This window comes from Rhincodon typus, chromosome 20 (assembly GCF_021869965.1).
Source record: "Rhincodon typus isolate 14 chromosome 20, sRhiTyp1.1, whole genome shotgun sequence".
NCBI classification, from domain to species: domain Eukaryota; kingdom Metazoa; phylum Chordata; class Chondrichthyes; order Orectolobiformes; family Rhincodontidae; genus Rhincodon; species Rhincodon typus.
The window spans coordinates 37038476-37063423 of record NC_063351.1 but is presented as its reverse complement, the minus strand read 5'-3'; the positions used below and the strand labels follow the sequence as shown (position 1 = coordinate 37063423).

The following is a 24948-nucleotide window of genomic DNA, read 5'->3' as shown; positions in this document are numbered from 1 at the left end:
TAATGGACATTTTTATTGGTCTGTGGTGAAAGCAGTTTTCTTTATAAAATAAGCAGGAAGTTGCAAATGAATGACAGATTCTCTTAAAGCTATATAAACACATCCAATTGTTACTAAAGGGTCCAATACAATAGGTGAATAGGTATGGAGTGCCATTGCTCAGCATGAAGATCATAGGGGTGTGGATAAAGGGGCACATGAAGGGCATGGATAACATCTTTTAAAAATAATCTTAAGTTTTTCAAAGGTTCTGTCATCCAAATGATGGTTCATGCCACCTCTTACAGGCTGAGTGCCATGGGTCCTTCAAAAATTGTCTGTCTCCATGAAGCAGAGGACCAGGTCATGCCTATCTCTGCAATGGAACCAGTGAGGTCCGGTTGGCAGGATGCATTATCTGAAACAGATCACACTTTAAAATTATAGAATTCACTACAACAGAGTGAGGTTGATGCTGGCACACAGAACAAAATTTAAGGAGATAGACAGATTTTTAATTATATATGGGTTAAAGGGTAAAAGAGGAATGGGCAGGAAAGTAGGTTTAAGGCTGAGATTAGATCAGCTATAATTGTATTAAATGGCAGAGCAGGCTTGAGGGACTCTTGCTCCTAGTTCTTATGTAAACAGCACTGGTGAAAATCAGAAAACCCAGAAATGAGGCTGGGAATACTGGAATAGGATCCCAGCTGCCATTTGGATCAGCGACTTCGATGTTGGTTGGGTCTGGTGTAGACGCCAGTGAAGCAGTGGAGGAGGGATAGCAGCACAGGTGTTGTAGGGGGTGATAAGCTGGCTCAGGACTGACGGATTCTCCTTAAGCTAGATTTTTTTTTCCCTTATTCTTAAATTATTCAAAATGGCACCAAATTGCAGTGACAGATGAAAGCTTTTCACTGTATTTTATTGTATTCTTACTGTAAAACACACATGACAATAAAAATCATTCATCCACAGAATCTCCCTTATTCTATGAAAATACAGCTGAATTGAACAATAGCACATTAAATAGAATATCACATGACCAAGTGAAACAGAAAAGTTATTTTGTCAAACTTCAAACAAGGTAAATTAGAATGAATCCCTGACTTTTAAAAGCAAGGGGAAGGCAACTACCAGGACTGTGTAAGGTTAGGGAGCTCTTAAAAATAAAGTTGACTAAAATACTGTGCATTTCATTGGTAGCTGCTGAATAGGACTTGAGTGGAGCCAGAATGTAACCAAGCTCCTCACTGCTGCCAAATTTGTATGGAGGTCTAAACCTGCCATGTTGCAGACCAAAAGGTCCTAACTCCTGTTAAAAGAAGCCACAAGGAATGCCTGTAAAATAGTCTATCCCAAGTTTGTGTTGAATATTTTTAGGCATATTTTAGGAGGTTGGCGCTTGAAATTGGGCTAGGCTGTACGTGTTTCATGACCTTTTCCAGGTGCAGCAAGGTCCCCAATTTCTACGTGGTACATACATTTATAATCATTAGTTCTGTAGCAAGGCTATTACAGCACGTAATGACTGTGGAAAATCTCCAATGCTTACTGGCATTGGCAAATCTTCCTATGTTCGCAACAACCAGTATGGTTGCAATTGCGAGACATCTGGGTTCTTATTGGAATGGTTAGTTTGACTAATAGACTAAAAATGCATAGTGAAACAGTTTTGATTTGGGTATGGACTTTGATTCTACTAGTGGTATTGCATCAAATAGACTACATACTTATTTTATTTCATGTAAACATACTGCACAAATTAATTCAACATATGGTAGCCATATAGCATTACCAAATAACACAAAGTATTCATTAACATCTTATTTTTGTGTTGTATCTGTGTGGATTCTCTGTCTGCCTCCAAATAAGAAGTGCTATTTGCAACACTTGCCTTTGCAGTCATTTCTGGTGGCTGTTGGAAATTGCATGTCATTTTATTTTAGTTGGTGATGGAGTTCTTTCTCTGCCAGAAGTAGCATTACTTTAATAAAGGTAGTATATACAGAAAGCTCACTACCTCACAAGATTATACATAGCAGATTACCCTACAAAATGAATATGAAATGTTATATATGTATCATTACATCACTATCACGGATCTATGTAAATAGGATGAAGTCAGCCTAAGAACTAGCCTATATCAGTGAATGTTTCTTTGAATTGCAATATGTAGATATGAGACTAATAATGTCTTCATCACAGACAAAATTTGTTCCACAGAAACTTCATTTTTTTGCTTGTTAATTGTTATTGCTTTGCTTTCCTGCCAATCTGTACCGAGGCCTGAGGCCAGATTTCAAGAGGAACCATACTAAAGTCAATAGCAAGCTGTAACAAACAGCATGTTTCCACAAGTTATTACTGTCATATTTCATGCTAAGTCATTTTTAACATTTATGCAAACTACACCTACACATTAAAAATAAACAATGAAAGCATATTGATTGACCTTTTTCAATAATGCATGAATGTTTGCAAAATTCATTTTGGAGGGTTTCTTTCCAACTGTTACTCACAAATAAATGCCAGAACACAGAACTACATAGTACAGTGGGCCCGCATATAAATAATGAAAAATCTATAATGAGAAAACAAATTGGTGCTTGTGACTCATTGACCATTGCTAATTATTTTGTCTTATCAAATGGTACGAGTGTTTTTGGCCAAACTTGTCACCGTATGGTAATCATGTTCTGTACACATACCTTTTTAGCTATCTTACTAACAGTTAAGGATTTCGTCGACAAATTGTTTGACATTTGATTGACAAAACTCTGGAATAATTTTGTGCAGTAGGGAAACTCAATTTTTTTTGGCTGGAACCACACACACAAGAAACCAGTTAATAACCTTGGGATCAGTCCAAATGAAATTAAAAAGATTACATCAATAGTTTAAATTAACAATCACTTAACATTACAATGATTTAATACTTCATTAATGTAATAACATTCTTAATGTTTTATTTGTTCATGCAGTGTTACATTTGAGTAACCCTGATATACAGGCTAATACATATTTATAAACAGTTCAATTGTAACAGAGACATGATTAATTACAAATTAACTGAAAAGAATAGACTTTCAGTTTCACAGATATCACCAGAGTCTAACAGTAGATAACAAGTTACGGCTGTAGTAATTTACCTTTCAATTTATTTGATGTGAAGCGTTTCATATTTGGGTGTACTGGAAAAATCTAAAAAAACAATTGTCTTTTCCTGTTCAGATTCATGATATTGAATGCAGATTTACTAATCCATGTATTTATGGGAATTACAACAGTTCAAAGTGTTTAGCACTGTTTCTTTCTATCAGTTTCCTCAAGAATTTTTCAATTACTCTCCTCTCCTATTTCTGCTTGAAAACATTACTAGTTTGTAAGTTCCAGCTGATTTTTCCCTTGTTCAGACAAAAGATGGTATGTACAAAAACAAAGTTGCTGGAAAAGCTCAGCAAGTCTGGCAGCATCTGTGAAGGAAAATCAGTGTTAATGTTTCAGATCCAGTGACCCTTCCTTAGAACTCAGATGGTATGTGCTTGCCTCTTTCAGTTGCCATTGAGCCTATGGCAAACAATGAATTCCATTGATACCCAAAACATTTTTCAAATTCTGTCCAGGCTACACAAGAAATCAAAATGTAATCAAAGAAAGGAGTCTCCATGGTTAATACGTGATCTGTCAATATTTGGATGTGGATCAATTCAGATGCTGTAATATCTGTGACTTCATTGCCAAAGACGAATGTAAAGTGCTCATTTAGCACCTCTGTCCACATACAGCCTTCCCATTTGGTCCCTATATGATTCCATTCCTCCATTCATCATCTGTCCATTTGTGCAATCCTATAGAACATCTTTAGATTTCTCTTTACATTAGTTGCTAGTCTTTTCACATTTTCTCTTGGCCCCTCTCCCTTTTCACTGGCCCTTTGAAATTACACTCTGATTCTCACGAGGTGGTGGTACAACAGTCAACATATCTGCATATCCTTTCTTCAATGGTTGATTCATGGTTCCTTTTTGGCCAGTCTTAAAATGGGATCTGTTTTGCACCATATAGTTCCTAATTATGGATCTCTTTTGAAAAATTAATCTGTCTTTCAGATGCTTAATGTTTAACTTTGAGCATTTTTTTGTCCATTTCAATCTACCTCATTTTATGCAAACAGTTTCATTCAAGTTGAAGTGAACCAATGTTCTAAACTAAGCTAGGATCCCTCCAATCTGCATAAGAATTATTCTACCAAGATTTAGAGGTTTATTTATAATTTCCAATTCTCATAGCATGTTTTTATAGTTAAATATTTTGCCACTGAAACCCAGTGATCTTTGTCACAAGCAGATTCAGATTACAAATACTGTCTAGATTGGATGTTGGTCAATCAACATATATATGTATGAGCTGACATGCAATGATTTTTTTTTCAAATTATGAGTATAAAAGGACTGCTCCAAATAAAATAATTGGTCAAGTTATTCTTGGCATAATCTACAAATGTTTTATTTTGTTGATACATACACTTGATTTGCAATATAAGGTACTACTGGAAGACTATTGTTTAGATGGTTGTCTATTTTCAGTGGAATAGAAACATTAGTTAGAGGGTAAATTTTGCAAAACACTGCACTGTCAGTACTGCTACACACAATGAGTCCATAATGGAAAATTACAGGTATACATGACTATAATTCTCCACCCAGTGAAATAAATTGATCACAAAAACAAAAGTCCACAGTTGCAAACTTAGACAACTATTCCTTATTCTTGCTTACTCATTTTTTAAGAAATATACCAGCAAATAGGAGGTATAATGGTGAAACAGATCCTGTATGACTCTAGCAACTTAAACTATGCTTATTTGGTATTTGTACTTTCTTAAAACTTTACAGATATAACCACAGCAATTGCCAATAACAATGCAAGGATTATATTATACAGAACCTTTTTTTAATATTCTAGTTTTTCTTGTATGCAAGGGTCTTCAGTTCAAATGATTTAAAATGAAAGATTAAGTTCAATTTTCTGCAGGTGATTAAAGTTCACTGGCTAAATGTTTCTGAACAACCACCTTTGATACTTACTTGCTTATTATTTATATGCATGCCAAATAATTGAGCCATACAATTATCTTGGATTTGTGACTTTAATGGCTTAAATTACATGAAAGATGCCTTGTTGGTACTAAATCAACATTAATTTCATATGTTTTGTATCTGTTGAATTCTCAGAGTTTGCAGAACAAATATAAAAGCAACTTTTCTGCCCAGAGAAAGAAGATAGCAATGGAGCAAGAGAAGAAATACATCAAAGTAGATGTACTGGAGTGTAGGTTTCAAGTTCATTCCTCAAACAATGAAGTGTCAAAATAAGACATGGGGGATTATCTTTCTTTTTAACTTTTAAATCGTTCTCAATGAGATACATTCCTGTTCCACAAGGAAGAAAGTATCAGTTACATGTCTGTAGCAAGTTTACTCTTAGTGGTTAGATCCTTTTCAAACGGTTTATTGTTTTACGAATAAAGATGACACCCTTAAAAAGATAAGTTAATTTAAACTGTCAATTGCAGCGTTGAAGGGAATCCTTTGCTGTGCAAACAGTATTTATTTGAACAACCCTCTTCAAAAGCTAAATTTGGCTTGAAGCATGTTAAACAGAGCAACCTTGATTTCAAGTTGATTGAGTGCATTTCCATGGGTTTTCTCATGAGGGCTGCAGGTTTGTAGCTATTTCCGCTACAGAGATTGGCAAACGTGTCATTTTGTCCTTTGGCTGGAAATAGAAGAGGGTCAGAAGTCACATGACACCAGGTTATAGTCCAACAGGTTTATTTGAAATCACAAGCTTTCGGAGCGCTGCTCCTTCATTTGGTGAAGTCACTTCATCTGACGAAGCAGCAGTGCTCCGAAAGCTTGTGATTTCAAACAAACTTGTTGGACTATAACCTGGTGTCATGTGACTTCTGACCTTGTCCACTTCAGTCCAACACTGGCACCTCCACATCATGAAAATAAAAGAAACATTCTTATTTGAGATAGTCAAAGAAATTCAAACAGACTATCCACTACACTGATAGATTTTTGTTGTTTAGAGCTGTTACAGGTGACTTGGTAATTGAAAGGCTTTGTGATTAAGTTCAATTGTTCTTACAGTATAAGCATTTATATTATAGCTTGGTACAAGGGAAAGAAAACATTTAAAATAACCGAAAGAATACTACTGTAAAAGTTACTGCGGTATTCAAGTTTTGTTTAATTATGGGAAGGTTCTTATATCATTTAACTAACTCATACAACATTTCTGTTCTGAGTTATGATTGAGTGCTTGGTAGGTTTACTTCCATGTTCTTCAAAACTTTCAAGGGCCTGAGGACACTGAAGAACAATCCAGGAGCAAAATTTCCTTGGAGCTGCTCCCATACCAGAAAGTGAGTCAAAAAGCCTGCTCTGACCAAGTTACAGCAGAGGAATGAGAACATCTCAGAGAAAATTCCCTGCCCCTACCCAGACATCTTGACCTTGTTGTAGTAATGTCCCAACAGACAGTGAAAAGTCCAAATGACACAGTGTACCCAATTTCCAACAGCATTTGATAACTTTTTTAAAAATGGAAAGCTGGCTGATTAAGCTCAAAATGGTGGGGATTAGGGCATAATTTAGGAATAATAAGAAGTTTGGCTGAAGGGTAAAACAGCAAATATTTGTTAAAAAAGTTATTTCAGATGTGAGGTGATGCTGAATGCTGGGTAAAAGAGAACAGTGAATTAATTATAAGCAGATAATTGAGGAACTACAAAGCGATTGGGAAAAATATACAAGTGGCCAGAATAATGAATAAGTGTAAAGTATTGCACATAAGCAGGAAAAAAAACCAAACAGTCTATAAATAGTGTCAAAATAAATAATGCTGAAATTGGAAGAAAGTTGGACATTACTGTAGACTCAATATCAACTTATCTGCTGTCAATTAACAAGGCAAATGGGATGATGAACACTGATGCAGATAGAGAAAATTATGTTTAAACTGCACAGCGTACTGCATAAAATCAGCACTCTGCTTTGCAGGCAGGGTCCTCGATATCCTTCTGAATGGGGTGGTGCACAGGCTGGCCTTCCTCTTGCCCTAGGATTGTGTGGATTCTACAACACCAGACCTATGCCAGCGTGGTCTGAGGTTACCACTGGGTTAAAGCAGTCTCAACCATCTGGACGATTGTAGAGCACTGCAGAAAGCGATTAATGTCATTTTCTACTCCAATAGCATAAGTGCCACTATCGTCTATCCAATACCTTACACTCACTCTCTCACTGTTGCTAGACCCACCTCCCACCAAGACTCATGCTCCATCCACACTCGCAATTAGTCAGAACATATTGTCTCATGCACCGTTACCCACCCAACCCCGAACAATTAACCCTACATGTCCTCTGAACTCTCTCCCAAATGCACATCCAAATGCACAAAAAGTACCAGCTGTGCCACCCACTTTCATCTCCCTTAATACCTGTTTCTCTTATTCCATGAGGAAAACAGCTCACAAGGGGGCAGAAAGACTCTAGAAAGGTGGTGTGTTTCCTGTCATTTTGGCTCCTAACCATTTATTAGGAGAGGATCCTGATTCTGACTTGAAACACTCTGGCCAAGAGGTTTGAAGGCAAAAGGTTATAGCATAGAATGTTCCAGAGTCTGTTTTCAGATGTACTGGAATGTGTGGTCATGTGATTATGCATGCTATCTCTGAAATCTTGCAGACATTGCTCAGGAAATACAACCTTAAAATGTTCTTTCAATCACTCCTACAAAAGAACAAATAGGTTTCACCCTGAACTGAAGTAGAGGGTTTTCTTTTTCAGAAATGGGGGAGATCAGCTGGACAGTTTGTTCCTAGCAAGCTTACATCTAACTCTGGTTATTCTTAGGAAGCTTCTCTCCAAATGAACGAAATAAACCAAAATAAGAACCTTACCAGGTCTAATGCAAAGCAAGCTGTTATAATCAGTTATGTGATCCCTCGGGAGCCTTGTTTAAAACAAAAACTCCATTATCCACAATGAACTTTTAATGACGTCTTTTAAAGAAATTGCTCCTGGTATGTCCATAATACATGAAATGAGTTCCTTTTCCTACCATCCTTTGAAACTTAAGTCATCTAAACAACATTAAATAGAAAGCATCTCATAACAAAGTATGTAAGTCAACACTTTTTCACCGTACCTCAGTATATGCAACAGTAAATCACCTCAAAATCATAACAATGGTCATTGTCTGGCACAAATGCAACTTTTCTCTTACCAATGCCTGAATGTTGCCCAGGTCTTGTTGCATTGGGACAAGACTGCTTCGGTATCTGACGAACCACAAATAGTGCTGAACATTGTACAATGATTGGCGACATCCCCACTTCTGACTTTATAATAGATAGAAGATCATAAATAAATTAGCTGAAGATGGTTGGGCCTAGGTCAGTACCTTGAGAAATTCCTGCAATGATGTCCTGGGACTGAGAAAATTGACCTGCAACAAGCAGAACTATCTTCTATTCTGCTAGTTGTGACTCCAAACGGTGAAGAGTTCTCCCCCTGCTTTCTACTGATTCTGGTTTCGGTAAGGCTCCTTGATGCCATTCTCAGTGCAAATCTGCCTTGATGTCAAGGGCAGTCATTGTTAACTTGCTTCTTGAGTTCAGCTCTTTTGTCAATTCTTGGATCAAGCCTGTAAAGTGGTAAGGAGCTAAGGGGCCATTCTGAACCCAAACTAACTTTCAGTGAGCATGTTATTCCTTAATAAATACTTGATAGCAAGAGTTTTCCCGCAACTTAAAAATCTTTTCTCTTCAGATAGTCATCCAATTCCTTTTTGAAAGCCCCAACAAAATCTATCTCTGCCACACTCCAGATGCATTCCAGATCTTAATCACTTGTTGTGAAATTTTTATTCCCTGATGTCACTATTGCTTCTTTTGTCAATACCTTAAGTCAATGCCCTCTGATTTTCAATCTATCATTGAAACATTTCCTTTATTTATCTACTAAATCCAGACACTCAAAACTCTCCTTAATCTTCTATTCTTCAAGGAGTTCAGCCCCAGCCTGTCCACCTCTATCCACATAACTGAAGTTTCTAAATCCTAGACCAGTTTTTGTGAATCATTTCTGCACATCCACTAATGTCTTTTACGTCCTTCCTCAAGTGAGGTGCCTAGAAATGGAAGCAATATTCCAGTTGAGGCCGACCAGTGTTTTATACAGATTTTTCAAAACATTCTTGTTTTTGTGTTCTATTTATCAAGCTCAGGATCCTGTAGGCTTTATCACTCTTGCTATCTTCAATGGTTTGTGCACATTCACCCACCAGGTCTCTCAGCTCCTACACCCCTTTAGAATTTTATGATATAGGAATGTGCCCACATGACCCATCCAAGAAGTATAACAGTAACAAGAGGTTTTAAGGTCTTATTCCATGGAAGTTGAGTGATGCAATCAACATGAAGATTACAGCCACGCTAATTATTGCTCTATTCTTTTTATATATTCCTATTATTTGTTGACTTTTAGCCTTTCCCACTGAGTAGCTATTGTTTGGGGTCAGTTCACTACTCATAGCAATGTCTTCCTTTCCTTGTTGCTTTTTACCTCCATTCAAATGGACTCTACATAATCTGAGCCTAGATCATCTTTCACAACTGTCCTCATCTCATTTCTTATTAAAAGAGCTACCCCACCAACTTTTCTATCCCCCCTGTCTCTCCAAAAAAGTCAAATATTCTTGAATGTTAATCCTGGTCTCCTTGTAACCCTGTTTCCTAATAGCTATGAGATCATATTCATTTATCTTGATTTGCGCCATCAGTTTCTCTGCCTTATTCTGAATGCTTTGAGCATTAAGATACAAAGCTTTCAAGTTTGTTCTCTTATGGAGTTTCCTTACAATTTCATGATTCCTTGATACAATATGACAATCACACATTCTGTCCCTTTTTCATTTTCTGGTAACAATCAACCCCATCATTGACTTGCAATCTTACTTCTCCTGTACCTCTGGGCTTTTAAATTTTCCATGCAACTGACCAATGACTCACCACTATACCCCCACACCCACTTCTAAAAATTTAAAGTTATACCTACAGCCCTACACAACTCTGGTCCCAACAAGATTCAGGTGGAGTCTATCTCATCGAAACAGCTCCCTCTTTCCCCAGTACTGATACCAATGTCCCATGATTTCAAACCCATTTCTCCCACACCAATCTTTGAGCCACGATCTCTGTAATCTTGTTGATCCTGCGCCAATTAACTTGTGCCTCAGGTAGTATTCCAGAGATTATTAACTTTTGATTCTACTTTTTAATTTAGCTCTTAGTTGCTCATATTCCCTTAGTTGAACCTCTTTCCTCTTTCTACGTATATTGCTGGTACCTACGTGTACCATGACAACTGGATCTTTCCCTTCCCACTCCAAGTTCCTCTGTAGCTCAGATGAGAGATCCTGAACCTGGGCACCAAGCAGGCAATACAGCCTTTGGTACTCTCTATCCACACAGAACAGTGTCCATTCACTTGACTATACGATCCCCTATTACAACTACATTTCTCTTTTCTACCCCCTCTTCAATGGCTCCCTGCACCAGTGCTATGGGCTCATTTCCTTCCAGGCCCGCTCTCATCCACAGAGGGATAAAGAATCTCAAACCAGTCAGATGAGCTCAAGAGCTGAGGCTCCTTCAGCGCTATCTCCTGGATCCCTCTACCTGCCTTGCTGGTAGTCACACCCTCCTGACTCTGACCACTGACCAAATTTGAGATAGTTAATCTCAGTGGCGTGATGGCCTCCTAAAACACAGCATCAAGGTAACTTTCCCCCTCCCTGATGTGTTGCAGTGTTGAAAGCTCAGAGTCAGGCTCATCAACTTTGAGCCAGAATTCCTCAAGCAACCAGCACTTGCTATAGACGTGGTCACTATGAACCACAATGGAGTCCAGCAGTTCCTGCACCATACAGGTACATACATTGTCTGTCCTGCATCTGTATTTTATTTACTTAGTTTTTAAATAGTTTTTAAAAACATTCCTACTGGTCTTGTTGGTAATCTGTAAATATTGCTCTTATTTACTTTCAATCTGAACATAACCTATAATAAATAGTCAAATAAGCAGCTATTACCAACCAATGAACCTACAGCTTTCCTGTGATGTCTGTCTTTCTTTTATGCTGGGCCCTGATTCTGGGCTTCAATTTGTCCTGTTAAAAAGACCTTACAAACTATGAGCCAAAAAAGCAAGCAAAAAGCACCTCTTCCGCCTGCCCCAAATTCCCACACTGCCTCCAAAGTCTCCGAATTATATACTGACTTGGGCCATGTCTCACTCTGGATCTGATCTCTCCTTCCTGACTGTGTGAAGCTTACTGATCCAAATTCAAATTTCCCCACCTGCCATGGTAGGATTTGAACCCATATACTATCGCATATTTTCTATGTTGAACTTCATTTGCGAATTATTTGCTCATACTGTAAGGTTATTAATGTCATCCCATAAGTTGTTGAGTCCTGCTCAGTATTGTCTATTGGCTATAATGTTGGCAGCTACCCAGCAATGTGGAAAACTATTCAGGTATGTTCTGTCCACAAAAAGCAGGGTAAATAAAACTTTGCCAACTACTGTCCTATCAATCTAGACTCAGTAATCAGCAAAGTGATGGAACAAGTTTGTTGACAGTGCTATCAAATGGCACTTGCTCAGTCACAGCCTGCTCACTGACACTCAGTTTGGGTTCCCCGAGGGCTACTCAGCTTCTGACATGTTTTCAGCTTTTGATCCAAAGATGACCAAAAGATCTGAATTCCAGAGGTGAGGTGGGAGCAACTGCCTTTCACATCAAGGCAGCATTTGACTGAATATAGCATGAGGAACCTTAGCAAAACCAGAGTTAATGGAAATCAGAACAAAAAAACTCTTCATTGTTAGAGGCATACCAAGCATAAAAGGAAAATGATTCTGATTGTTGGAAGTCAACCATCCCAGTCCCAGGACAACACTGTAGGAGCTCCTCAGGGGAGTCCTCAATGTTCAACCATTTTCAGCCCCTTCATCTATAACCTTCCCTCCATCAATAATTCAGAAGCAGGGAAGTTCAGTAATTATTGTAGCAGCTCATATCCATATGAAGAAAGACTAGACAACATTGAACCTTGGTTGATATGGGGCAAGTAAAAGTCGTACCACAGAAATGCTGAGCAATGGCCATCTCAAACAAGAGAGAATTTAGCCATCTTCCTTTGACATCCAATGGCACAACTATCTCTGTAAATCCCACTATCAAATGCACCTGGGCATTACTATTGACCAGAAACTGAACTCGACCAGTCAAAGAAGTAATCTGGCTGCAACTGTTGGTCAGAGACGAGAAGTTCTATGGTGTGTAACTCACCTCCTGTCTCCCCATGCCACACCACCATCTACAAGATACAAATCAGGAGTGTGATGAAATACTCTCTTGCCTGGATGGCTGCAATTCCAAATTCTTGGCAACACCCAGGACCCAGCCCACTCGATTGATACCCACTTGACCTCCTTCAACATTCACTCTCTTCACTATTTACACAGTGACAGCAGTAATACTATCCCCAAAGACGCACGGTAACAATTCCACCCACCCAATTTCTTTCTCAACATCTTCCAAAGTCACAACCAGTGCCACCTGGAAGGATAAGAGCAACACAGGCAAGCGAACACCACCACCTGTAGGTTCCCATCCAAGCAAACCTCTGAACTTGCAACTATATCACCTTTTCATCACTGTCGCTGGGTCAAAATCCACAAACTCTCTAATAGCACTGTGTGTGTATCTAAGCCCAATGGACTGAAGTGGTTCAAGAAAGAAACCCACTATTACATTCTCAAGGGCAATTATAGATGGGAAATAAATGTTGGCTAGGCAGCAATGCCTAAATCCCATAAACAAATTTTAAAAATCATCATCCCAATTTGCTCTCATCAGCATATTTTGAAATTGTCCTTTTGATTCCCAAGTTCAATTTATCAAAGAAAATTATGTACAGAAGTAGTCCTTATCTTGATATTTATGGAATGCCATCCACCTTTTTGGCCTAACTACTGACACCCTATTTTTCCATTCTGCTCTCTGATTTGAACCCGGATATCATCAATCCATTCTGCATCATGTCCCTGACTCCACGTTCTCTGACTTATTTGTTAATCTTTTTTGTGGTACTAATCTGACCTTTTAAAAATCAAATTAATAGCATCTACTCAATTATCTTTATCTATTCGGTTTCCTCAAAAATTCCAACTGGTTCAGTCATAAAACATTATCCCTTTCAAAATGTAGGTATTATAATATTTTTCATTCCTAAATTTTTTTCTAGAACTCTTATAATTGGTGGAAAGGTAATTTTTGAAACCAGATTTAATTATATTTCAGTGTAAAAAGAAACCTTTCCCATAAAAACATAATTTCAAATGATCACATGCTTCCTATGAACATTTTCTTTCCTATGATACAAATGGATCAGTCAGAATTTCTAATTTGTGAACTGGACATACAATCTCTTCAGTTACTTCATTCTCCAACACATTGGATAAATTTCACATAAAATGAATTGCCATTGAGCCTCTTCATAAATCATTGTTGATAAATGTTCACCACACTGTTGAAATGCTTTCACACTAATGAGATACACAGATGCATTACAGCTAGAGCCTTACAACTACCCTGTTGCAGAGTAAGACAATATTACATATCAATTATCTGGTTTTTCTTCAAAATTAATTATTCACATTCCTTCATTTTGTAATGAATCACATAATATTTCGACAATGTGTAGCTTCACCTAAAATTCTAAAAAAATGAGTGAAACTAAAAGTCTTTTTCTTCTCTGGAATACAAATAATTAGGCATACAATACACACCTTACTTGTTGTTTGTGCTGTTTTTCTGTTCTCAGGAGATTTTCTGAAAGTTGTTGCAAATGCGATTTTCTTCTTAATTTCAATGGGGTACTGGAAACCTTTGTAAAATAAGATGTATTCTGATGAGTGGTCACACCCTGAAACCTTAACCCATGTTTTTCTTTCAGATTCCAGTTAACATGTTGTCATATTTCCAGCATTTAAAAATAAATCCTCAAATTAAATATTCTGGTGAGTATAAATTTCAGATTCAATAACTACTGTGAAGATTTGCAGTGTTTTTTTGAAACTTTTGATGAAAGTAAAAAAAAAATTATCATTAGTGCAAAGCACAAAGGAGTAGTGTACAAAGAACTCTGAGATCCTGATTTAAATTTCAGACTCGAGGCATGGTTATTTCTGAATTTACCACTGAATTGTGGATTAGCACTGTTGGCAAGAGAGTGAGTGTGGCATTTAGTGAAGGTTAGGTTTTAAGCAAAGAAAATTCACCATAGCCTGTGCTTCCTAAACTCTTGCATACTGCTACAATACTCGTGAAAACTACAGAGGGAGACTGCAGAAGTAGATGCAGAGTGGGACTCCAGAAATCCCGGTGAAGCATAACTAAATCACCAATAAGGCATAACAATGTTATAACAATGCAACTTGGTGGTAATAACAGTTTCTATGCAACCATCAAAAGGAATTACATCACAATGACAGTGACTTTATGGAGCAATCTGAACTGATTTTTCTAGTGCTATAAAATAAATCATTTTTCAAAAATGTGTCATCAAAATCACAAATAGCATGTAAAATAGGACAAGAACAGACCACTATTATTTTTACAGTTCTTATATAATGAATAAAAGAAAAGATTACAGGCAAAGAGTATGCATACAACAAAAGTTGCTATTTGGTATTAAATTGAATTTGTTGACTTCTTAGATAAACTACAATACACCACTGATGCACCAGACCATCCAATGGAGTGGTTGCATCAATAATGATGACAAACATTGATTAACATCACTAAGTATCTATTAATATCCAATTTAAGATAAGCAGCAGCAAAGCTTTAGTCTTAGAGAAAGACACATTTTAGTTTAATAGATAACCGTTGCTGGAAGTGATTAAAAGAAGTGATATTTATTTGTTAAAATACAGATGCAAAAAATAAAAGTAGGAATGTATAAATGATACACATAAAGATGAAAGCAACACTAGTCTTGTTATCGTTACACATGTACTACTTGAAGATTTTCTTTTCAAAGTGAAGGAATTGAAATCATCAACTCACAATTCAATGGCTACAACAAATTCTGTACTTGAATAATTATACTACGTACACAATAGGTAGAACAGGCTTTGGAAGAGACAAAGTGAAACAAACAGATTTCTTGATCTTCACTATTTCTCTAGTTAGGACAGTTGCAGATTGCCTGAACACTTTTGTCAAAATGGTGGTTAACTGCTTAAGGATAACCTTTCTCTTCATGCTCACTTTGCTGAGAACTGAAGGGTCCAGACCCGAAATGTCAACTTTCCTGCTCCTCTGATGCTGCCTGGCCTGCTGTGTTCATCCAGCTCTACACCTTGTTATCTCTCATTGAGGCTGCTTCTCAGAGTACTTCCTAGAAATTCTGACAAAATGGTGCCTTCCAGAATTCTCATACAGATCAAAACTTAATATAGCTGCTATGTTGGTTTGATGGAAATATTGTCCTATAAAAAGTCAATTGTACTGAATATTTTGTGGTTATTTCTAATCAGCAATTCTTTTTCTCAGATGCTCTGACTATTCACATATTTAGAAAAACTCATTGTGTTGTCCGAAAGTTAATTGAATTCTAAATGTTTCTTTTTGTGATTGCTCACATCTCAGTGTGTCTGCGTTAATTTGGCTGCAAAGAATCAACAAAAGGAGAGACATAACTGCTGTAAGTCACTTTGCAGGATTCAGTGTCAATTTTTGCAGAAGGATTAGCCCTTTAAGGCCAACACATCAGGGCAAAAGATAAGGCCAAAGAATTCACAGCAACCTTCAGCTGAAAGTACCAAGGAGATAATCCATCTCTACTTCCTTCAGTGGTCCCCATCATTACAGATACCAGTCTTCAGCAAATTCGGTTCACTCTATGTGATATCAAGAAATCATTGGAGACACTGGATGCTGGAAAGGCTATGGGCCCTGACAATAGTGAGCAACAGTACTGAAGACAACAAGGTGCAGGGCTGGATGAACACAGCAGGCCAAGCAGCATCATAGGAGCAGAGAGGCTGATGTTTCGGGCCTAGACCCTTCATCAGAAAAGCTGTACAGAAAAACAGTACTGAAGACTTGTTCTCCCCTAGCCAAGCTCTTCCAGTATAGTTACAACAACTGGCATCTACCCAACAATGTGGAAAATTGCCCAGGTATGTCCTGTACACAAAACTCAGGACAAATCCAACTGAGTCAATTACCACCCCATCAGTCTACTCTCGATCATCAGTAAAGTGACGGAAGGTGTCATCAACAGTGCTAACAAACAATACCTGTTCAGCAATAACCTGCTCAATGACGTCCAGTTTGGGTTCTGCCAGGGCCATTCAGTTCCTGACCACATTACAACCTTGGCTCAAACATGGACAAAAGAGCTGAATTCCAGAGGTAAGGTCAGAATGACAGCCCTTGATATCAAGACTGGATTTGACCAAGTGCAGCATCAGGGAGGCCTAGCAAAACTATGAATCAATGGGTGTCGGGGGTAAACTCTTCACTGGTTGGAATCATACCTGGCACATAGAAAGATAGTGGTGTTTGTTGGAGGTCAGTCATCTCAAATCAAGTACATTTCCTGCAGATTACCGCAGGGTAATGTCCTAGGCCCAACCATCTTAAGCTGCTTCATCGATGACTTTCCCTCCATTATAAGGTCAGAAGTGGGGATGTTCACCAATGATTGCACCATGTTCAGCACCTTTCATGACAACTCATACTGAAGCAGTCCATGTTCAAATGCAACAAGACCCAGGCATGGATTGACAAATGGCATGTAATATTTGTACCTTCCAGGGATTCTATGATTCTACTCACACAAATGCCAGCAATGACCATTTCCAATAAGAGACAATCTGACCACCGGCCCTTGACGTTCAATGATGTTACCATCATTGAATCCCCCTCTATCAACGTCATAAGGGTTACTATTAACCAGAAACTCAACTGGACTTGCCACAAAAACACCGTGGCTACAACAAGAGCAGGCCAGAGGAATATTGTGGCAAGTAACTTACCTCCTACTCTCCAAAAACTAATCGATCATCTATAAGTCACAAGTCAGGATTGCAATTGATACACCCCACTTTACTGGATGGGTGCAGGTCAACAACTCACAAGAAGCTTGACACCATCCAGGACAAAGCAGCCCACTTGATTGGCATCACACTCACAACCATCCAAGTGTGCACTATCTGCAAGATGCATCACAAAAATTCACCAAAGACCTTCGGGCAGCACCTTCCAAATCAGTTCCATCTGGAAGGACAAGGGCAGCAAGATGGAAATACTATCACCTGCTAGTTTTCCTTCAAAGTACTCACTGACTTGGAAATATATCACTATTCCTTTACTGTCACTGGGTCAAAATCTTGGAATTCCCTCCCTAAGGATATTATTAGTCAACCAAGAGCTTGTGGACTGCAGCAGTTCGAGAAGGCAGGTCACCAGCACCTTCTCAAGGGCAGTTAGGGGCGTGCAATAAATGCTGGCCACAGTGACGCCCACATCCTACAAATGAATAAAAGAAGATAAATTAAATAGTACTGTAATTACACAATCGTGACTAAAGCCAAAAGAAAAGCACAATTACAGTTAGTAACTGGTAATATAACTGGGAGGTGGTAAAGGAAGTCAGATTACAGAACAAATGGTCATCTCCTCCTCCTGTGCCTAGTAGAGCAATTCTAAAGCAGAAGGTGGAAGGTGTATAAAATAGAATCCTTATAGTGGAGATACAGGCCATTCAGTCCATTGAATCTGCACCAACCCTGTAGGCAGAAGTGAAACCTCTGTACGAGCTGACATTGAGGTCAACGACCAGAAGGGCTGGTATCAAGTAAGAAAATACAGGCTGCCAGAAAATTACTATGGATCACATATTTAATATACCAAAATTGATTACACTAAGACTTTCAGTCCTTCTGAAGGGCTGCTTGTTTCCCACGTGGAGTAAACATACAGCAAGACATTCACTTGTGTAGTGCAGTGGTTAGCCGGTATAGGAAACCTCAAATTCATGTTCAATCTCTTTCAAATTCACTTTTGGCATCTCCCCCTTTGTCAATTCCCTACTGTATCTTCATATAACTCACATTGCCTCTCTTGGAATGGATGTACCTATTCTGGGCCTTTTACTACAGCAGAATGTGACATAAAATGAGATGAATTGCTCAGATACAGTGTATAATTTTCCTCTGGTGAATTTAAAAGAACAAAGTTGTACCACAGATTGTTACTGCCAATTGCCAATTGCATGAAATGAATATTGTAGCTGACTGCAAAACATAGGGTTTAACTTGTTGTTTGCACACAAAATTATAAAACAGCATGACCTGCATGCTATCAACTGCAGCAAGAGAACAAGGAAAATGCACATCTATAAGTCAGGTTGAAAGGCTCCTGTAGACATGAGGAAACAATTCTGCACTGGAAGTCAGTTTCCAACACTGAAAGCAGTATAGAGCAGGGAAAGTGGCAGACAAAACTGTGCACTCAGCTAAAAGCACCTATGAATTTGGCTTTGTCTCAAACATTTACCAATGATCAGATATCGAAACTGAGCACCTCCCATCAACCCAAACCAATAAGTATTATTTCCCACCATTTGAATGATGGTGTACATTCTCCCTAGGATAGTAAAGTCCTTCCTATTGTGCTTCATGCTACTATTTTTTCATGCCATAACTCCACCCACTTATTGAGAGGCAGGGAACTAACCTAAATAGCTTTGCTGTGAGGAGTCATAGATTGCCAACCTTTTGAGCTGCTTCTCTATTCTGAAAATGCAAGTGTGACATAATATAATTCACTTCAATATATAAATATAATTTTTAGTGTGTACAAATGCCAACAAGTTACACTAAAACTCTGTGAAATGTTATTTTGATCCTAAACTGGAAAACTGTAATCAATTTCAGGCAGCACACTTTAGGAAGGATGTAAAGGTTTATGAGAAAATACAGTGTATATTTACTTAGAGATAGTAGGAACTGCAGATGCTGGAGAATCTGAGATAACAAGGTGTAGAGCTGGATGAACACTGCAGGCCAAGCAGCATCAGAGGAGCAGGAAAGCTGACTTTTCGGGCCTAGACCCTTCTTCAGAAATGGGGGAGGGGAAGGGAGTTCTGAAATAAATAGGGAGAGAGGGGGAGGCGGATAGAAGATGGATAAAGGAGAAGATAGGTGGAGAGGAGACAGACAGGTCGAAGAGGCGGGGTTGGAGCCAGTAAAGGTGAGTGTAGGTGGGGAGTTAGGGAGGGGATAGGTCAGTCCAGGGAGGACAGACAGGTCAAGGGGGCAGGATGAGGCTAGTAGGTAGGAGATGGGGGTGGGACTTGAGGTGGGAGGAGGGGATAGGTGGGAGGAAGGACAGGTTAGGGAGGCGGGGACAAGCTGGGCTGGTTTTGGGATGCGGTAGGGGGAGGGGAGATTTTGAAGCTTGTGAAGTCCACATTGAAACCATTGGGCTGCAGGGTTCCCAAGCGAAATATGAGGTGCTGTTATGGATGAGGGACATAATTACATGGATGAACTAAAGAAACTTAGCTTATTCTTCTTAGCTTGTCTACTCTAAGACTAGATCTGATACAAATATTTAAAATAGTAAAAAGCTTACATAGAGTAATTAAATAGAAAACAACAACCAAAAGGGGACAATAACCAGAGGGCACAGATATAGGATGATTAGCAATATAAAGATGGAAAAGGAGGGAAAACTTTTTATAAAACTGTAGTTATGATTTCAATGCTTTACCTGGTAGGTTGGTGGTTACAGATTCAAATGTCGTCTTCAAAAAGGCCATTAGACAAAAAATTGAGAAAAAGAGCAGGATTTGGAATCAACTGGATTCCTTCTCAGAAGACTATGCATATTCAATAGATTGAATAGTCCACCTTGTGTGCTGTACTATCTTATGATCCGTTGGTGCTGTATGACTTGTATTTGGGCTGTGAGACTGGAGGATGACTTTTGATGTGAAATATTCTTATACTTGTTTTTCAACCTGTTACTGAAGATCTAGCTAAACTGTTAAAAGCAAGAGTGGAATTTTCTGCTCTCTGAGCAGAATAGGCAGAGACAGGAAATGTGAGAAACTACATCAACAATAAAAGAACCTTGCCAATAAGAAAAAAATTCCAATTTTCCCCCTAAGATTTAAACAGCAAGTTCGGAACCTCACTAAACGAGTGGCGACTATCTTTTTTCCCAATATACATCTCATGTTTGGCCTGACTCATGGCCTTTCTATGCAGCTGTTAATTCTCATCTCCTTTCCCAAGAAACTAGATAATGCCAATTCCTAACATGAAAATCAGGCAGCAGCTTGTTGCTTGCTTCTCTGTGTCTTCATTGAAACATCCATGCATCCTCTATAGACATCAGCCTGTTCCCCTGTTCATCCATGCAAGACAACATCAGCAAACCACATGTCTCATCACGTAATCATGCTGACATTTGGACCAACTCTTACACTGCTTCAGATTTTCACTTGGGAGCTCAGGAACATCTATGAATTGTTTATTTTTGCCAGACTGCTTTGCATATTGGGACACATGTGCATCTCATGAGTCCAACACAGGAAGCATCTTATGGCTCTTATCTTCAGTTTGTTGGTGCTCATTCACTTTACTCACACTCTCTTCTTTGCATTGTTTTTTAGTGCCTAAGATTTTTAGCATGAAGTTATAGGCTATCAGCCTCCCTGGCTTGCATTGGTTTTTAATGTATAGTGTCTTCGGTGTTAACTTATAAATGTAAGCCATGTGACTTGCTTTGCCTGTTAGTGCAGGACAGGCTGGCAAAAAGTTACAGTTCAGAGCAGTGAACTGTCATGTGGATGGACATGTTGCTGTAAAACACAAGACTACATCAATGTCACACCTACACGTTTCAGTGGCTTAAATGACAAACACAGTTGTCGTTGATTGGCTTGCCGAGCTGGTTCGTTGTTCCATAGACGTTTCATTAGCCTGATGTGTAACATCATCAGTGCAGACTCTGATGAAGTGCTGTTGTGTTTTCCCACCTGCTATTTAAACTCTGGAGTCTGTTACGCTGGATTACCTCACTTCCTGCTTTCCTTCGCATTGGAGTGTATATGGGGTCGAGTTCTATGTGTTTGTTGATGGCTTTCTTCATGGAGTACCAGGCTTCTAGGAACTCCCGTGCCTGTCTCTGCTTTGCTTGTCCCAGGATCTTGGTGTTGTCCTAATCGAATTGGTGGTTCTCCTTATTCACATGGTTCCTTGTCCACAAGTAAGGTAATCCAGCTCAACGGACTCCAGAGTTTAAATAAAAACCGAAAGGATGCTGTAAATCAGGAACAAAAACAAAGTTGCTGGAAAAGCTCAGCAGGTCTGGCAGCTTCTGTGAAGGAAAAAACAGAGTTAACATTTCGGGTCCAGTGACCCTTCCTCAGAGTTTAAATACCAGGCGGGAAAACACAACGGTGCTTCATTAGCGGCTGCACTGATGATGTTACCCATCAGGGTAATGAAACGTCTGCGGAACAACGAACCAGCTCGGCGAGCCAACCAACCTCAACACCCACAACCTGAGCTACAAATCTACTCCAAAACCTTAAATAAACACAGTATATGTGCTTCAACCAAACAGCCTTGTCTGAAAGTCAAAGGGGACCAGTCCTTGGTAGGGTAAAGAGGATCTGCAGTCAGTCAAGGGACTCAACTAACTCTAGTCTGGGGTGTGGGGGATGGTGGGGTTGACCACGATCAGCCAGGTGCTTGATTCTACTAAAGTCTGGATATCTGTGTCCTTGCAATCCAGGGATTGGGCACCAGTCAGTCAAGTTGGTGTGGAGATATGAGTCTGGAGCTGTGTCTTACTCACTCAGGAATGTCCTGCCCAGTTTCAGGCATTGATCCAAGGTCAGTCCTTGGGGTTTGGGCATTAATGGTCAGGGAAGTGGGGTGGTTCATGGAGCCCTGGGAAGTTGAAAACTGGGAATGGGCTGCATTTGACTAGGTTGCTGAGGGAATCATTTCAATGAAAAGAGACAAATCAAGATAGAAGGATGGGAACTCATTCAGCAAAGGAAGGAACAGGGAGCCTCAGGAGGAGGGAGCATTTTCAAAAGTCACAATCACTCTGCCAATCACATGAGGAGAGTATATGGCAAACAAGGGGATGGTAAATTGCAAATCCTTGGGTTCAGGGTGTAAATTTGGGACATCATCTGCTGGAGCAGGACTTGCACTCATGAGAACTGTGTGGCCGTGTCATCCCAGTAGCTATCAAAGTTACAGTTCCCTTGAATTTTATGCCAGTGGCTCATTTTCAGATGTACATCTCCTAATTCTTGACCCACAAATGCATCTGAGATGACACTGATGTCAACTTTTCTAGATTACACCTTATCATGGTGCACTCTACTTAGAGGTGTCAGTCAGACTGCCATTCCATGATGTCCAACATGTCTGAAATATAGCACGTTCTTCCAGTGGGACCACCAAGGGTCATGAGATGTCTCTTCCACATCATGTTTTCATGCAGGGCATACCAGAATTTCTTTTGCAGTACTGTGTAGTTGGAGGACGCTGCTTAACATTCTCAGCTCCAGACAGCTGAAGGATATACCATGCTATTTTTTCGGTAATGAAGAAAGCCATGCAGCCTGAATGTGGTATTGTGCACCATCCCTGGCTTCTCCCACATGTAGGGTGCTATCGACTGCACCAACATTGCTTTGCAATCGCAGATTTGTAACAGCACAGTGTTTGTCAACAGAAAAGGCTTCTACTTTCAATGTCCATCGGTGCTAGACTTGAGGTCCATACAAGATATCCTCAGAACTGTCATGCTGCATATACACTGGAGAGCTCACAGGTTTCTGCATCCTTCCTAGGTCCTTGGGCTATACAGGCATAGCTGCTGAGAGACAAGGGTTACCCTCTATACATGTTGACGACACCTTTGGAAAACCCTTAGACGGATATAGACTGAAAATAAAATGTTGTCCATAATTCCATCAGTGGAACAGACATAAACCTCCCAAAGATGAGGTTTTGATGCCTGTACGTCTCTAGCAGGGCCATGCAATATAGCTACAATGTGTGTGCCCCATCATTATAGCATGCTGTGTCCTTCACTACTAATGCATCAAAAAGAGGGACTTGCATGAAATGAGAATTGACAGCAATCTTCAGAGGATGATTTCATACTAGTATGAAACTTTGTCAAGATTGAATGAAGGAGCATCAGATGTTGTGGAAGGTCTCACCAGTTCATAACCTTGACTTTTATTAGACAACAGGAAAGCATTAAAAGATCAAACTGTTAAGCCGCACTTGCAATTAGGATTATACAGGGGATGTTAGACCATACAGCATCAAAACATTAACAGTCATTGAGAGATGACTTCACACCACTCAGTTCTATTCAAAGAGGTTCACAAAGAAGTCTTGCCTGCATTGCTTTAGCTGATGCTGATGCAGATGCACTGTAGAATGCTGCTACTTCTGAAGAAGTCCTTATATTCTTAATCCACACAATGCTGCACCTCTCAAGGATCCTTTGTTTATCATATAGCCATGGCATATCCTTCAGCTGTCTGGAGCCAAGAATCTAAATGTTAAGCAGCATCTTCCAACTACACAGTACTGCAAAAGAATCTCTGATATGCCCTGCATGAAAACATGATGTGGAAGAGACATGACCCTTGGTGGTCCCACTAGAAGAACATGATATATTTCAGACTTGTTGGACATCATGGAATGGCAGTCTAACTGAAATCTCTAAGTAGAGTGCAGTGCCATTGCTTCTCTCTGTTCTGCATGGTATTCCTTGGAAGATGGGGCCCTCCAAAAAAGGAGGGCAATTTTTAAGCTTCTACATAGACATTGCTCAGTTGACCCGAATCAGATGTATGCTGCTTAAACTCTTTAACACACTGTACAGTCGGAGATAGTACATATGGTAGCAGTAAGACAGAATGAGAACTTCTCTCCAACCTTCCCTCCAACCCCTGTAAGTACCCTGTAAACACCTTGCATGGATAATGATGTATATATTTTATATTATGATTAGTTCTGGGAACCTTATTTAAGGAAGGCTATTAAAGCTCTAGAGAAAGTTCAAAGGAGATTTCCTAGAATGATACCAGGAATAAGGGATTTTACATACAAGGGATAATTAGAGAAATTGGGCTTATTTTCCTTGGAGAGAGAAGATTAAGAGGTGACCTTATTGAGTTATTCAAAATCATGAACAATTTTGCCTGGGTAAAGAAGGATATTTTGTTTCCATTTAGTTGCTATCTCAGTAACTAGGGGTCACAATTTCAAAATTGTCAGCAAGAGAGCTAGGAGTAAGATAAGGAGAACTTCTTAACTCAAGAGTTGTTAGGATTTAGAATGTGCTGCCTGGGTGAGTGGTAGAGGCAGATTCCATGCAAGGTTTCAAACAAAGCTGGATATATATTTGAAAGTGATGAATTGAGAGGGTTATGGAGGTAGGGCTGGAAAATGGGACTAGCTGCGAAGCTCTTTTCGAAGCCATATACAGACATGTTGGATCAAATGGCCTCCTTCTGTGCTGCAGAATTCTATGATTCTATGATCTCATAGTCATAGAAACATAGAAGATAGAAGCAGGAGGAGGCCATTCAGCCCTTCGAGTCTGCTCCGCCCTTCTTCACAATCATGGCTGATAGTCCAACTCAATAGCCTAATCCTGCTTTCTCCCCATAACCTTTGATCCCATTCACCCCAAGTGCTATAATCTAGTCGCCTCTTGAATACATTCAATGTTATGGCATCAACTAGT

General features: G+C 39.3%; 1 protein-coding gene across 1 annotated transcript in view; it reads right to left on the bottom strand.

Annotated features, from left to right (window-relative positions):
- Positions 1–24948, bottom strand: part of LOC109911229 — a 205032-nt gene that overhangs the window by 129739 nt on the left and 50345 nt on the right. The window contains exon 8 of the mRNA XM_048609079.1: positions 13917–14014. Within this exon, the coding sequence (XP_048465036.1) occupies positions 13917–14014 (98 nt within the window). The remainder of the gene's footprint in view (positions 1–13916; positions 14015–24948) is intronic.